The 14639-nt window shown below is 41.1% G+C and overlaps 1 protein-coding gene across 1 annotated transcript; it reads right to left on the bottom strand.

Moving 5' to 3' along the window:
• Positions 1-354: 354 nt before the first annotated feature.
• GTSF1 (gametocyte specific factor 1) lies at positions 355-13356 on the bottom strand. Its single transcript, XM_044678285.1, has 9 exons — positions 13332-13356; positions 11247-11368; positions 7215-7315; positions 6120-6246; positions 5549-5632; positions 5020-5083; positions 3647-3741; positions 2131-2167; positions 355-564 (listed from the first exon to the last, which is right to left on the bottom strand). Exons 2-8 carry the CDS (start codon positions 11260-11262, stop codon positions 2151-2153), a joined length of 504 nt encoding a protein of 167 aa, XP_044534220.1. The 5' UTR covers positions 11263-11368; positions 13332-13356; the 3' UTR covers positions 355-564; positions 2131-2150.
• Positions 13357-14639: the final 1283 nt, after the last annotated feature.

The raw sequence follows: 14639 nt of genomic DNA, 5'->3' as shown, positions 1-14639 counted from the left end.
ATACCTTTCTGACAGCTAGTATGATTTCCTCTAGCAACTGGGGAGAAGTAAAAAAGGCAGATAGGCTTTGGGAACAAGTAAAATACTCTAAAAGAAAGCTATATGAGCCCTGGCCACATCTCAAAGATCTCATGGATTGGTGGCTCATAACTGGTCAATTACATGAATGTTGAATAAGGTTAGTAACTACACAGAGTGCATTTGTATTAAGCTTTAAGTGGCACTACTTCTGGCCCATGTTTTCTGTCCGCTGGGGCTATTTTAGGTTCAATCATTGGGTGTCCTGGTAGGAGAGGGGGTTTTGCTCTTAGGGCTGCTGACACTGCTCTCAGGGAAGCTACTGGGTCAGCCTTAGTAAGTCTGTGGTTTATTAGGAAAAGCTTTTCTGAGGCCTCACAGAAAGGAATCAAGTGGGGAAGGGAAAGGGACGGGAGGGGGAAAAAAGGGGACTGGTCAATCAGAGCCACAGACAGTTTATCTTTCCAAAATAAGATTAGGAAGAGAAATGAAGAACCCACTGGTATTAAGTAGCAGGAGGCAAAAGTGTCTTCTTGGGTCTGTCATCTGCAATTAAACAGAAAAAGAAGAGTCCTTAGCACTTACCAATGAAAACATTACCAGTATCATTTGACAAAGGGCTACGATGGCACAGTAACATTAAGACCTCCTCCTATTGGCCTGCTAAGGTGGGCTGCCCACCTAGCCACTCTGACCCATAACCCTCTTCCAAGAAAGAGGGGTGCTCTCCAGGACAGTGCCAGGCACACAAAAGTCCAAGAACACCCTTCTACAGCATACACTCCCCTCAGCTCTCAGATGTGCTTGGGAGAGAAGAAACCACTCAAATTCTTGGAGGCAAATTTTTTCCCCCTGATTAACTTTAATCCATTCATTACAGATTGTTAAAAACCTTTATCTATTTAGATGAACTGGATCTGAGGCAGCTTTTGATAAGGACCCCTTCCCTAGAAAAGGACTTCTTTCCTTTTATATCTCCTACTCCCCCCACTTTTATATCTTAAGAGTAACATGGAGCAATGATTTTTCAGTTGAAGATATGAGGAAGAATGAATTTCCAAAGAAGAGAAGTATCAGTCCTTAGGTACTGAGGGAGGCAGGTTCTCTAGGTTCTCTGACCACCCCTGACCAGCAAGTTGCCATGTGTAGGGCCACCACATATCCTGTGAAATACATCAGAGTTCACAGCTCAAGGTCGACAATTCATCTGGTATCCTCAATTTGTGCTTTCCTGACACTCCCCAGGCTATTGTATAGGTTCTCCTTTTGGAGCCAAGAGCCTTTCCATTTTCTTGGTTCCATAAATACTGGATAATATAGTGTTGGAACTTACCAAAACAGCAACAAACTGAGAAGCATCAGTTCTTAAAAGTTAAGGGGTCTTAGCTTTGAATATCTTATATATATTCCGAAGTATAAGAATTAAAAAGCTAATTTGGCACAAGATAACTATTATGTCCTGGATCCACCATCATCCAAAGAGAGATTTAGGCTAAAAGTTTAGAGTTAAACCAATCCTTTATTTCCCCAGAATAGTGTTGGCTGCACAAAATAACTGTCTGAAGGATTCAAATTGGTTTTGCTATGGGGTCAGCTTCATTTATGGAAAGGCAAAGATTTTGAATCTCTCCTAGGAGATATGAGGTCCTGTCATATCAAACGCTCAGAAAACAGCAACAATACAAGGCCCCTGGGGACGAATAACATCTAAGTGTTCATCTAAAAAAAAGTATGATTTTTTTTTGATGAGAGTTAAACTGTATTGCACTGGTAAAGAATTGTAGGGTGATGAAGCACAGATGTCTGATTAATCTCAGTCCATTAGAGAGGCATGATGTCTAAAATTTAACTTTGATAAAAATGAAAAAAGTGGGCAATGTGTATTGACGTTAAGGAAAACAACTTGGCATGTTAACAGAATTCCAATTTAACCAGCAAATGCCTATTCATTAGTGTATAAAGCCATAACTGAGGCTATATACTTAACAACACACTCACACAAAGCTTTAATTGGGCACTATCATCTGAGAGAAAATTGTACTGAAATTGCTTTATGTCCAGTTAAATCCTGTTACCATCTGAAGAGATCATGAAATAAATGGAAACACTTACTTGATGAGATAGATTTTCGGTTACTGTGCATTTCCATCTATGGAGTAGAAATATTTCAAAATAAATACATCAAGTCAATAGAAACATACTCTCCATCTCCCATTCCCAACTAAACATGAACCTCTATTGTGATATAAGAATTCTAACTACATTTTAAAAGAGTTTGAAAGTCAGTGACTAAATGTTACTACCAAAAGGGAAAAAAAACAACAACTCTCCTTTCAAGTCTCTAGGCAATTAATTTGGTAAATCTCATGCTCAGGGACCATAGGCCTCTCACCAAAAGAAAATTTAAGATACAGCTAAACACTTCAAAATTAGTTCTGATACTAGCAAAGTTAATTGATACCAAGGGCATTTGAATTTAGAAGTTATGCTATAGTGTAGGTATTAAATTAGAAATTGGTGGTTTATGGCATCCTGGGTATTTGATATATTAGCCACAGTTATGGGATTAAGAAATTAAAAGGGATGGGGGGGCAAGGATAATTTTTTTTAATATTAGTAAGACAAAGTAGGAAAAAATGTGGTTTAAGAATTAGAAGATCTAGTTTTAATCCTAATTCTATTTGCAATCTTTTATGTTTTGTACCAAATTGATTTCTCTGACTCTCAATTTTTTCATCTGTAAAATTAGGGCATTGGACAGCTGGTCATGTCACTTCCCTGATCAACCTTCAGTGGCTCCCTACTGCTTATGGTAAATTAAGTCTAAACTTCTCAAGTTTGGAATTCAAGATCTTTTCATACGCATTCTGTTCCCAATTGATCTTTCTAGTCCTATTCCCCACTATACTACTCCTCCACTTCAAATTTCTTGATACATTAATCAAGGTGACAGAGAGTTTCTGAATAGGTTTCATCCTTTTCTAAGCCTTTGCACAAACCATTCTCTATGCCTGGACCTCTCTCACAATGCCACTTCTAATCTTAATCTGTTGAAATCCAATCTCTATCCTTTTCAAGGGCCAGTTTTTCTATGCAACCTTTGATTTCCCCTAGCTTAAACACCCTCCTCTAAACTCTTTTATCTATCTTTTCTTATATCTAAACTTAGATATGTATATCCATTTTATATAAATATATCTATCTTATATCTAAACTCTTATAAATTATCACCTGACTTTTCAAAACTGCCTCATTTGCCCACTTCAGTATCAGAAACATTTCCATTACATCTGGTCCACCAGGCCTCATGATATAGCTTAAACCTATTTCTTCCTTGACTTTTGTTCTCTATTGATACAGTCTAGCTGGTTGTCCATGTTCTCCAAAAGGTTCTCCATAGTCTTTTTTTTAGTTATGGATTTGAGAACTGGGTTCTTTACCTCAAAGTATGTCTGGGTAGAGACTAGCATAAAGTGAATGGGTTGTCTAAGGGTTTCTCTAATGGCATGGAGTTCAGAGGAAAAGGGTTTAGGTAACAAACAGCAGAACTAGGCCCCAGAATAATCAAGGATGACTACCTACAAATGGGGAAAACGACACTTTCAGTTCAGCTCAACATCCCACTTACTGCTTTTCCATGGTAGTACATATGGCAGAGACTTGGGAACCCGCATGCCTGAAGCCAGGTTACTCTTATGTTCCACAACTACGTTGTTTGCAGGGCTGCAAAAAAAAAAAAAAAAAAAAAAAAAAAAGAGAGAGAGAATTTTGACTGTCCTGGTAAGTTGGGGTCATGTGAGGATTAACTTTCTATATTTCAGAGAAGGGAACATACAGGCCAATCAGAAAACAACCCATACAGATCTGAAATGTAAAAACATTTCTATCGAAATAGGCTTTCCTGTAATCAGAATGATTACCCCATCTCTGAATGGCTCAGTGTTCTGTACCAGCATTCAGGCAGTTCTAGCCATTTTCACTGTCCAATATGTTAACTGAAATTGAGATAAACAGGGATGCCATCTACTGTTCAAATTCATGACAGGTCCATCAAATCACTCACTGACCATAAAAGACAAAGAAAAAGGCCAAGATGACTAAGTCCAAGGCAGTGAGCCTCATAAAACTAAAATAGGATAAAAGCTGTTCTAATGGAATTTATTATTTAAGTCTACATGATTTTTACCTCCATGAACTTGCAAAACAGTGGACACAAAGCATAGTTACTATTGACTTTGGAGGCTAGGAATCAGAAGTCCCAGAACAGTTCATTTGGAAAAAGAGGAAAGCACAAATGGGAAAATTTCCCGGAGGATACTAGCCACTAATTTTCCATTCCCAGATTCTCCCTTGGGTTTACTACTTAAGTTTTTGGCTTTGACAAAGTATTTCAAGAATAGAGTGAAATGCATCTTATTACTTTTAAGTTAGAAATAAAACTAGGGAAAAGACAGATCTTCTCTTCCCTTTGGGAATTTTTTATATCTCCCCACCTTGAAAGTCTTAATACTTTTTTTCTTTTAAACCCTCACCTTCCGTCTTGGAGTCAATACTGTGTATTAGCTCCTAGGTAGAAGAGTGGTAAGGGCTAGGCAATGGGGGTCAAAGGACTTGCTCAGGGTCACACAGCTGGGAAGTGGCTGAGGCCAGATTTGAACCCAGGACCTCCCCCATCTCTAGGCCTTACTTTCAATCCACTGAGCTACCGAGCTGCCCCCTTCTAATACTTTTTAAAAAGACTTTAATCTTCATTTGTCACCAAAAGAAAAAAATAAGTATCAAATCTGGAAAACTGGGAATTACACCATTTATTAAATATATCAGGAAAAACTAAGTAGTAAAACTGTGTGGTTTACCAATGTTACATAATGGTCTGACCCCCAAGAACAGGCCAGATTGCAGTTTATAGAGTATGGAGCCATCAAGGCCGTTACAGAGACAGCCAGACAACCAGGGAGTGACTTAACCAAATATTCATCATGAAGTCACCAGTTTCCTTACCTGTTGTTGCCACTGCAGTTAGCAGTGCCCCAGACGAAGGTAGTGCTGGACTGCTCCCACAAATCTGCCAAGGGAAGCAAAACACAGCTTGTGACACTTATTTAGGAAGGTACCAGTGTGAGCCAGCAGGCAGAAGCTGTGAAATGGGGAATCAAGTGCCTGAGTTTAAAGAAGGGAGTAAAAATTGATCAAGTGTTCTGACTAAGTGACAGTGTAGCAGGAATTTAATTGAAAGATATAAACGCACATAGCATAAATAATAATAAATGTGTCTATTAACAACTAAACACAGATGGCACAACACAATTTATGGAAAAAACAGATGTGAGGAAGGGTTTTTTCCACCCAGAGATGGGCTGCTCCACGTGTTTACCACGCAATACAACAGCACTCATTCTGGGGCCCAATAAAAATTATCAGGCATCTTAAACAATATGGCATGTCCTTAAAAGAGGGAAATCTTCATTCTGTGCTTATCAGTCTGACTATGGAGACACTATGTACAGAGAAAAAAATAAATGTGCCTCACCTTTATCCCAGTCTTCATCACAAGGAGGGCATTGCCATGTGTTCACAGTCAGAGCCTCGCATCTGTAGTTCCTGGACTGGCTGACTGTGAAACAATACAGATTCCTACATGAGCATGGGGCAGTGCCAAGTTATATTGCTTCAAGGGGTGAGTAGGCAGGGCAGCCAAATGCTTCTTTGTTTTTGAAAGACAGACAAATCTAAACAAAGGGACCTTATCTCTTCCCTCATGGTACCACCTCCCCCAAGGGGCTTGGTGGGGGGGTTGGTGGCCAAGGAGAGAGCTAAAACAAAGAAATCTAACATAATATTTATGACAATAATAGGAGATTTTTATTTTTAAGATAAATTGTTAGTAAAAATAGGTTGTTCAGAAGAGAAAGGAGCCTGACAAATACAGCAGGACACACTATCCTTGCTAAGAGATAAAATCTCATAAATAGAAAAGTAATGACCTTTTGGAATGGAGAGACCAAAAAAAAAAAAAAAGAATCAAACTAATCATGTGGTATATATCAGTTTTCCAGGTGCCAGGTCCCAATATCAAAGCACCTTAAGCTGCTGATCCTTACCAACATCCTGTTCAATGCAGCTTTTGTCATCGCAGCTGGAGATGTGGTGGCTGATTTCAGCCCGGGGAACTTGGTGACGAGCGTTGAAGGGACACGTAGCCAATTTGTTTGCAACATCAGGGTGGTTCTATAGAAGCAAAAATCAAGAAAGAAGTCTGTTGTTCCTTAGCCCTGCGATGAGGGCTTGGCTTAGCTTTGTTTTACAAATGCTTTATAAATTTTTTTCTGAATCGGTGGCTTAAATAGGGTAAAAATCCTTAGTAGAAAATCAAAACAGTGATTACTTACAATTCATAGATGTTATGGGTTTTAACTAATTAATCCTCACAAACTCCCCACAATTTAAGTATAATTATATTCATTGTAGATCGAGCTTTAGGACTCTGAGGAGGGTTGAAGTGGCTTTTATCAACAAAGACAAGTCAACACAGAACTGAATATTTGAATAGGACTCTAATCCCCACGTTTAAATTTCAAGGTCATATACTTTTTCCAGGAGAGGAGGGTTCAACCGGAAATTGAATACAAATCTCTGAACATCGGACTGCTGATCTTTAAGATCAATGGCAACAGTCAAAAACACGAATAGCCTAGGCTGCAGTAGAGCTTTCACTAAGGCAGATACAGGAAGGCTCCTGGAGAAGCAGCTGGGAAGGAGCTCATGTAGCTGCGGCAAAGGGCTGTTCAGGTTTAACACAATAAACTCAAGTCATGAGTCCTGGGATAAGGGTCTGAACAATCTGACCTTTACTGCAGCCTTAGGAAGAGTTATGAAAAGATAACTCGTGACTGGGAGTTTTTTCCTATTGCTTGCAAAGATTGGTGTTTTCTGTCTTCTATCAATAAAGGGTAAAAAGCACTGCTTCTCTAGAGTTGTTCCTGATATCTCCAAACAAATCAACAAAAACCATCTGATATATCTAGAGGAAAAGAAAGTCTCTCCAGTAAATGTTGTGACATAATTTAGAGGAAGATTCATTAAGCAATTCAGGCAGTTCACTAAAAATGGTGCCCTAAATGATCTGGTTTTTACTTTTGAAAAAAGGGATAGGTTAAGACAACACTACAGGTCAAGTGATAGAAACAATACCCTACCTTTCTGCATTTGATCAGATGATAAGGGAACCTGCAGGCCCTGATCTGATGGTTTTTATCATATGGGCATTGTATCAGCTTCTCTGGATCCAAAGAATCAACTACAAAAGAGAAAAACACAATGAATACAAAGGAAAACAGCACATGGAAAGCTGCAGCTCATGAAGCAGGCTGGATTTTCAAGGGATCAGCAAGAGTTAATCATTGCAAATATTTTCTATTTTTCAGTTTATAAGACAATCTAAAAAACAACCAAGGTATCTAAAAAAGTGACTGCATCTTTTAAAATGGAATCACAGCTCAATGCAGACAAAAAGATGTCAGAGAATCTTAATGAGCCTAGCAGAACCACACATACACCCTGAATTGTTCATTCCTCTTTGATTTTATGCATAACTGCAGATGTTAGTGGTTTACTTGTAGGCTATAAAAGCAAATGGTTAAATGAAACCTTTTCTTTTTGAGAAAAAGGAATGCAGGGTTCAGTCCTATAGCTCTTAAGTCTAGGCAGGTATCTTATATGTGTTCAATAAACATTAGTATGAGAATGTTCCTTTGGATCTCCTTCTTCTATAGGTTATTCTCAAGAAGAGCTCCTAATATTAGCTACTTATTTGTTCATTCAAAAACCATTTATTAAGTGCACAATTTATTATGTGGAAGGTACTGTACACAGAAATGAGAACTAGTTCCCTGCTCTTAAGGCATTCAGAAGAATTTAGTAAATATACAATTTAGTTATTACTCAAATAAAAGCAGAAACTAAATCAGAAAGACATCTTCATTGCTCATGTTTTAGAATAAAAGAATTACTTAATCTGACCTAACACAGAGGGGCTGTATTTCATTTCTCTGAATCCAAAGAATCAAATTGAAATCAAGATCAGTAACAGGAGTACAAGATCTTCCTCAGGTTCTAAGTGATGTGTTACTATAAGTGTGTGTATGTGTATACCCATATATATATACATATATATATATATTTTTTTTTTCCAGAGACCTTTAAGTCTGGTTTAGAATGTTAAAACAATCCCAAGTATCATAAGATGCCCATTAGTGAATACCAAAGAAATTCTTAACCTGGAGCAGAGAATACTCAAGGGGACATGTGACAGTGGTCTTCAATTACTTTAAGAGACATCATATGGGGAGGGATCAGACCTGTTCTATTTGGCACCTGGAGAACAGGAGATATCAGCAGAGGCTGCCAAGAGGCAAATTTAAGGATTTAAATTTAAAGAAATCTCCTAACAATCACACAAGCTGCCCCAAAGTAGAATAGGTGGTTTTGAGGATTAGTGGGTCCCCCTCTTTGAAAGGTCTTTAAGAAGAGGCTGGACCAATTATTAGGTATGACGCTGAAAGGTACAAGTTCGATTTGATGGACTCTGAGGTCTCTCTTTCAATCTTCAAATTCTGTGAAGACCTCTAAGATTTGCCCCAAATTTGGAAAGGGGAAGAAGTGAAAAGGTTAAATTTATTCTTGGTGGATTACAATAACCTAACAACATGCCCTTACTGCCACTGAAGGTTTGATAACAGGGAAAAAAGATAAACCATTCACAATGAAGTTTATAAGCCAGGGGACAGCTATGGAAATCAGGAGTCAGGAGAGAATTGAAGCCGACAGTTTCACTGGAAGAGTGGTAAACATGGAATAAATTGCTAACCATGATCACGATGCAAATGAGCCAGAGAGGAGACTTGAAGGACAGAGAGAGCAGAGAGTGGAGGAAGTCTTAGAGGACAGAGGCTTATTATGCCTACCAACCTTTTCTTGATCGGCAGGCTCCTTCGAGTCTAATGTTCCAGGACATCAAGGGAGAGTTTACAGATGTAAATTCTGATTAGTTTCCCCTCATTTGCTCTGCTCCATAACTAGTAAATGTTAGACCATGTCACTAGCCCACAGAATGGATGTCATCTTATGATTCATGCCCATACAGCTGCATACGTCAGAACTGACAGAGTGACGGTTTTCTGCTATTATGTTTTGCTTTTGTTAATTTAGGTAATCTCCAATCTGCTCTTCATGGCCTTTTGGGCTAAGGACTAAATAGGGATATCCTAGCAGGGTAACCTCCATTGCAAAACTTTGCTCAGAGGCACTCACTTTGATGTTTCTCAGACTTGGGCAATATGCCAAAGTGAATGGTGAAGAAATGGAATATGAAGGAGACTTCAAAGACAAATGCATTAATAGCCATGGCAGCCTCAAAGATGCTCCTATTTGAGATGAAGAGATTCAATTCTTTGTCACTCTGGTAAAATATCCATTGCTCCCAATACTCTTATCTCCCCATTTCTAGGCCTTTGATAGGCTGTGTCCTCTATGTCTGCAACAATTCTCACTTATGTTTCTCAGAAAGAATCCCTAGGCCTCAGACATTTCCTAGCTGTATGACCCTGGGCAAGTCACTTAACCCCCATTGCCTAGCCCTTACCACTCTTCTGCTTTGAAACCAATACATAGTATCGATTCTAAGATGGAAGGCAAGGGTTAAAAAAAAAAGAAAGAATCTCTAATTTCCTTCAAAACTTGGCCAAAATATCACTACCTCTGTGAAGCCTTTCCTGATCTCTTCTGCTGCTCATGCCTCCTACCCATTATACCTCATATTTATGTATTTTGTACATACTGATATATGTGTACAATATTGTCTTTTCCAACGGAGTGCAAACTCCCTAAAGGCCAGACCTTTCTTTTTTGTCTTTGTGTCCCAGAACTTAGGGCAGTGCCTTTATCACTGTTTAATAAGTGCTTATTAACTGAACATTTGAAAAAAATACATCCTGTGAAGAGGCATCTTTACATCAGAAAATAACCAGTAGTAGAATAAAGTAACTAAGACACTGTCTACAAGAGCTACATGGGAAAGGTTGTTTAAAATAAACAAACCAAAAAATCCAGGTGGTGATGAATCTACAAGAATTTTTGAAATGTAAATAAATTTCTCAAAAGTTGCTTATGGATCCACTGAAGGAGACACAAGGGTAAAAATTCTAGATAGTCAATAAGAATAATTTCTACCTCATTTTAGACTTTTTAATCTATTAATTATCAACTTAACATCTCTGTTCCTTATTTTAGAGATACGACTTTTACTGTTTTTCTACCAGAAGGCAGAAAATGGCTGAAATTGACTTCATTAAGAACAATTTTTCAGTTAAATGGGGATTCTAAGTATGCACAATCCATTTCTCTATCTTGGGTGACATTAAAATAAGGTATTTATTTTTTATTATTATAATAACTATAATAAACAATAATATTGTTATTGTTTATTTAAACAAAAGTTAACTAGTTCTGTCAACTTTGCCAGTGTGACTCTTTGGGCAAATCTAGATCAGTAGTGTCAAACTCCAACAGAAATGGTTACCTACCAGCTGGATTTAGAAAACCACAAATTAACATCATCTATGCAGTGTTGTATTTTTGTTTTGCTAAACATTTCCTAATTACATTTTAAACAGGTGAGTTGGACACTTCTTGAACCAGCCATCTCTACAGCTCTTTCAAGTTCTAAAATGCTTTCATTCTAGATACTGGATTCCCTTTGATTCCCTGGTGGCCCCCAAGCCTGTTGAATTATAAGATTCTATCCAAGAATTCTATAGTCTCATGGCTTCATTGAACTTTAGCCTCAGTTACTTTATATTCTCTTATAAGCTTTGTAAATAGAAGGGCCCAGAAATTATTTTACCTATTCCCTAGTTGGGAAAACTGAATTCCAGAAAGGTTAAATGACTGGAACAGTGAATTAGTGGAGAACTAAACCATGTCCCCTGGTCCTTCTATCTCTCGGAAATTCTTTTGACTTCAAATATCCCTTTTGGACCAAATTTAAAATGCTTTTATTTCAAATGTGAGCTTCCCCCTGTGCATTGCCAACCAGCCCCAAGCACCTAGGAGGAACTTCTGTGCTATCCTTTTCAGCACTTACAGTAAGCTAGAAGTCTTGGTCAGAAAGAATTACAAGGTCTTTCTTTTTCTAGGAGCAAGCAGAGATCTATTTATCAGTAAGGACATACCATAATTGTCTTCCATGTCTGCAGTGAAAAGGAGGCAGACCCAAATGCTCTCTCAAAGCTGTGATTCAGGGAACCAGAAATGGCATCCACCAAAAGGCTCCAACTCAAAGAAACGGAGTCAACTGAAATTAAAATCAGATTTAACTTGGGCACAAGCAAAAGAACAAAAAACCCTCATCAAATCCCTTGAATGTGTGCACTTTTTTTTTTTTTAAACAAAGAACTTGTATAACTCAGCCTGGTTCACATTCACTGCAATAAGCAGATTTTCAGGCCCTCTAACAGTTAAGGAAAATGGAAGATGACAACCAATTCAAATTGTATTCAGGTGATAAACTGGCAGGCTTATTTTACTGTTATTACAACTACCTGTCCCTCTTTACCATCTTGAGTTTTGAAATGCTGCTTAAAGGTAATAAAAACAAAAACAGAAGAGTACCATGTTATTTAAACACCTGATTATAAAACACAGGAATAAACATGTTTTTAAAGTCCCTGCTCAACTTCTTAAAAGGGGGTGGGAAGAAGGAAAGAAATGTGCTTCTTTTTTGATCTGAAACTACAAGACACCAGTTCCAGGCAGCAGATCCTCAGTCAGCCCCCTGAATTCATCCAGAGCCGTCTTCCTGGAACACCGAAGGGGCAAAATCAAGTCACTGAATGTTTTCAGCGACCTGCCCTTTCACCCACACTCAACAGGAGCTTCTCCCTGCCACCCTCGCCCCCCCACCTCATGCAGAGCTTAACGGTGGTGATATTTAAGTTCCTCCAGGTAACAATCATTCTCTTTTTTTGCTCAACAGGAATACTTCTGGGTAAGACGACTCGAGAGGGCTGTCCATTTCCTAGATGATATCACCAGATGTGAGACGATTTGTAACAGATACCTCAAAGGGGCAGAAAATGAAGTATGACTGGTGTCTGAGTCCTCTTCCATCTGAGGAGATGTCTCATTAGTGGGTATTGTGATGAAATATGCTTATCGTTGAGGGATTGGGGAGAGAGAGAGAAACAAAACTACTTCTAAGTCATAAAGCAGCACCCCTGCCCAAGTGCTGGCTTGGATTAACAGCTCCTTTTCTCTTGGGAACTGTCTCCCCCGGGTAACCCTCCCCCCGTTCTGTGACATAACAGTCCTGGAACGCCCTGTTGGAAAACACAAATGGCCCGCTGGAACCCTCGGAGCGTAACCGTTCTAGAGCTGATTGGTTAATTACACTCACTCAGGGAGGAGGCCCCCCTCCCCCCGGAAATTCTGATCAGTCCGGGAGGGGGGCGGGGGGAGATTCCTGCGGGGCTTCTCGATACCATTCTAACTTTGAAACAAACTCAATTAAGAGGCTGGCTCTGGCCGGAGAGGTCCTCCAAGTTGTTGTTTTTTAAAAGTGGGGGGTGGGGAACAGAATCGAAAAAGCCACAAAGGCGCCTGGGGGCTCCTTGGTTCGGATAGCCCCATTTTTGACAGAGAAGAGAACACAGGATTAGGGGAGAAAAAAGCCAAACCAGTAGTAGTTCCCTCGGGGGTCGACCACGGTTTGGCCCGACTTTGGGGTTAAAGGAATGAAAAGTAGTCGTAAAAGGGGACTGGTGAGCCTCCCAATCCCGAACCATCACCTCTGACAACGCGGTTTATCACCTTTGTCCCCTCGCCCCCCGCTTTTTCTCCGCCTCCCACCCTACCTCCCCCGCACGAGTTTGGGGGACTGGACGACAGCGACCCCTTGGGAGTTTCTTCCCTTTAAAAGAAAAAGGTCCCGGGAGAGCTGAACCCAGCGGGGGCCAGGCGGCCAGAGGAAGGCGGCGGGAGGACACCCCGGGGTGAAGGTGGGCAGCCTGGGCTGAGCGCGCCCCCCGCGGTCGTCGCTGTCGACGGCGGCGGCGCCAGCGGGAAAAGGGCGGGAGAGAGAAGCGAGGCGCTCCAGAACGAGGCACATGGAGGCAGGGTTTGGAGGAGGGACCAGGGGCTGGGCAGGACAGGAGCCACTCGAGAAGAGAAGAGTGCCTCCGGGGGCGGGGAAAGGAAGCTCTTGCCATAGGAAAGGGGGCTAAAGCGGAGCCCGCTCCAGGCGCATGACCGCACCCTACCTCAGAGCCCAGCCGCACTGCCAGCTCCCAGTTGTGGTAGCCGCACCTCAGCTCCCAGGCAACGCCCACTTCCGGCCTCTGGCGTTAGGGCGGAGCCCACTTCCGGTGGCAGGCTGGCTCCCGGTCCCCGCCCCCCTTCCTTAGTCTCCCAGTGAAGCTGAGAGCGAGGCCCTTGGCCCCCTCCCCCACTCATGGCCCGAGAACCCAGAAAGAGGCTCCATTGTTAGTTTGTCCTTTGTTCTGGAACGTTCTGGTGAGGCGAGGAGGGGGCTGCTTCTGATTTGGGAGGGAAAATGGCACTTTCCCGGCTCCGGGGTCTTGGGAGGTGGGGAGGAGCCAGGAGAGAACGGGAAAGGGGGCGAGAGAAGAGAGAAGAAGGGAAGTAGGAAGGAAAGGCGAGAAGAGAAAGAGAAAGTATGGAAAAAAGAAGAGAAAAGTGTTAAAGGGTAAAGCGAAGGGAATGAAAGGAGAGAAGAGAAAAGGGGGAAAAGTTAGAGGAGAGAAAAAAGGCAGAAGAAGGGAAGGGAAGAGTGGAGAAGGAAAAGGTGAGAAAGAAGAGAGGACAGAAAAGGAGGCTATCAGAGGAGCAAGGAGGAGCAAGGAGGAGAGGCAATTTTCAGGGGCCCCCCTCTCCCTGCCGGTGAGCCTCGAGCCTATAGTAGTCTCTGTTTCCTGAAGATCGGGTTCTAGAGGCCAGAGGGGGTAATAATGTGATGGTGTAGACGGGGGTAAAGGTTGGCGGAGAGTGCCCGGGAGAGCTCAGTGGTGATCAGGTCTGTTACTCTGGAACCCTCCAATTGGAAGGGACCTCGGTGTTGCCTTGAGAACCGGAGTTCAGTGGGGTGATTACTTCTTTGTTTTGCATTCTGAACACAATTTACTCATGTTAATAAAGCCTGAGGCTTGGGTGGTTACCGTGTTTTGTTTTTAATGATCACATCTCAGACCCCTCAACTTGGCGGAGACCAGAGGTCATCGGTTTAACCTAAACTAACTTTGTTTGAAAAAACGAAATTGCCCCCAGCGTTTATTTGAAGGCCAGCAGAAAACAAAAGCATTGCTTTAGAGGCATTTCTTTCCATTTCTAGATAATGACGTGTTTTTTTTTTAAACCTTTACCTTGTCTTAGAATCAGTACTAATTATGTTTTCCAAAGCAAAAGTTGAGGTGGGGGCGGAGCCAAGATGGAGGCTTAGTAGTAGGGAAGAGTCTTTCCAAACCAAGGCTGAAGAGCACGGGCAATGGGGTTAAGTGACTTGTCCAGGACCACACAGTTGAGGCCAGATTTAAACCCTTAATTTCCCAGGT

This window comes from Gracilinanus agilis, chromosome 5 (assembly GCF_016433145.1).
Source record: "Gracilinanus agilis isolate LMUSP501 chromosome 5, AgileGrace, whole genome shotgun sequence".
Lineage (NCBI taxonomy): Eukaryota > Metazoa > Chordata > Mammalia > Didelphimorphia > Didelphidae > Gracilinanus > Gracilinanus agilis.
The sequence above is the reverse complement of the archived record's forward strand: the minus strand, read 5'-3'. Positions and strand labels throughout refer to the sequence as shown.

What these genes read in the sequence shown, in the direction of transcription:
- GTSF1 (XM_044678285.1), bottom strand. An exon ending in CTGCATTGAACAGGATGTTG is followed by an intron (nt 5,633 to 6,119) that starts GTAAGGATCAGC and finishes ATTGTTTCACAG; the next exon opens with TCAGCCAGTCCAGGAACTAC. An exon ending in TGATGAAGACTGGGATAAAG is followed by an intron (nt 5,084 to 5,548) that starts GTGAGGCACATT and finishes TTCCCTTGGCAG; the next exon opens with ATTTGTGGGAGCAGTCCAGC.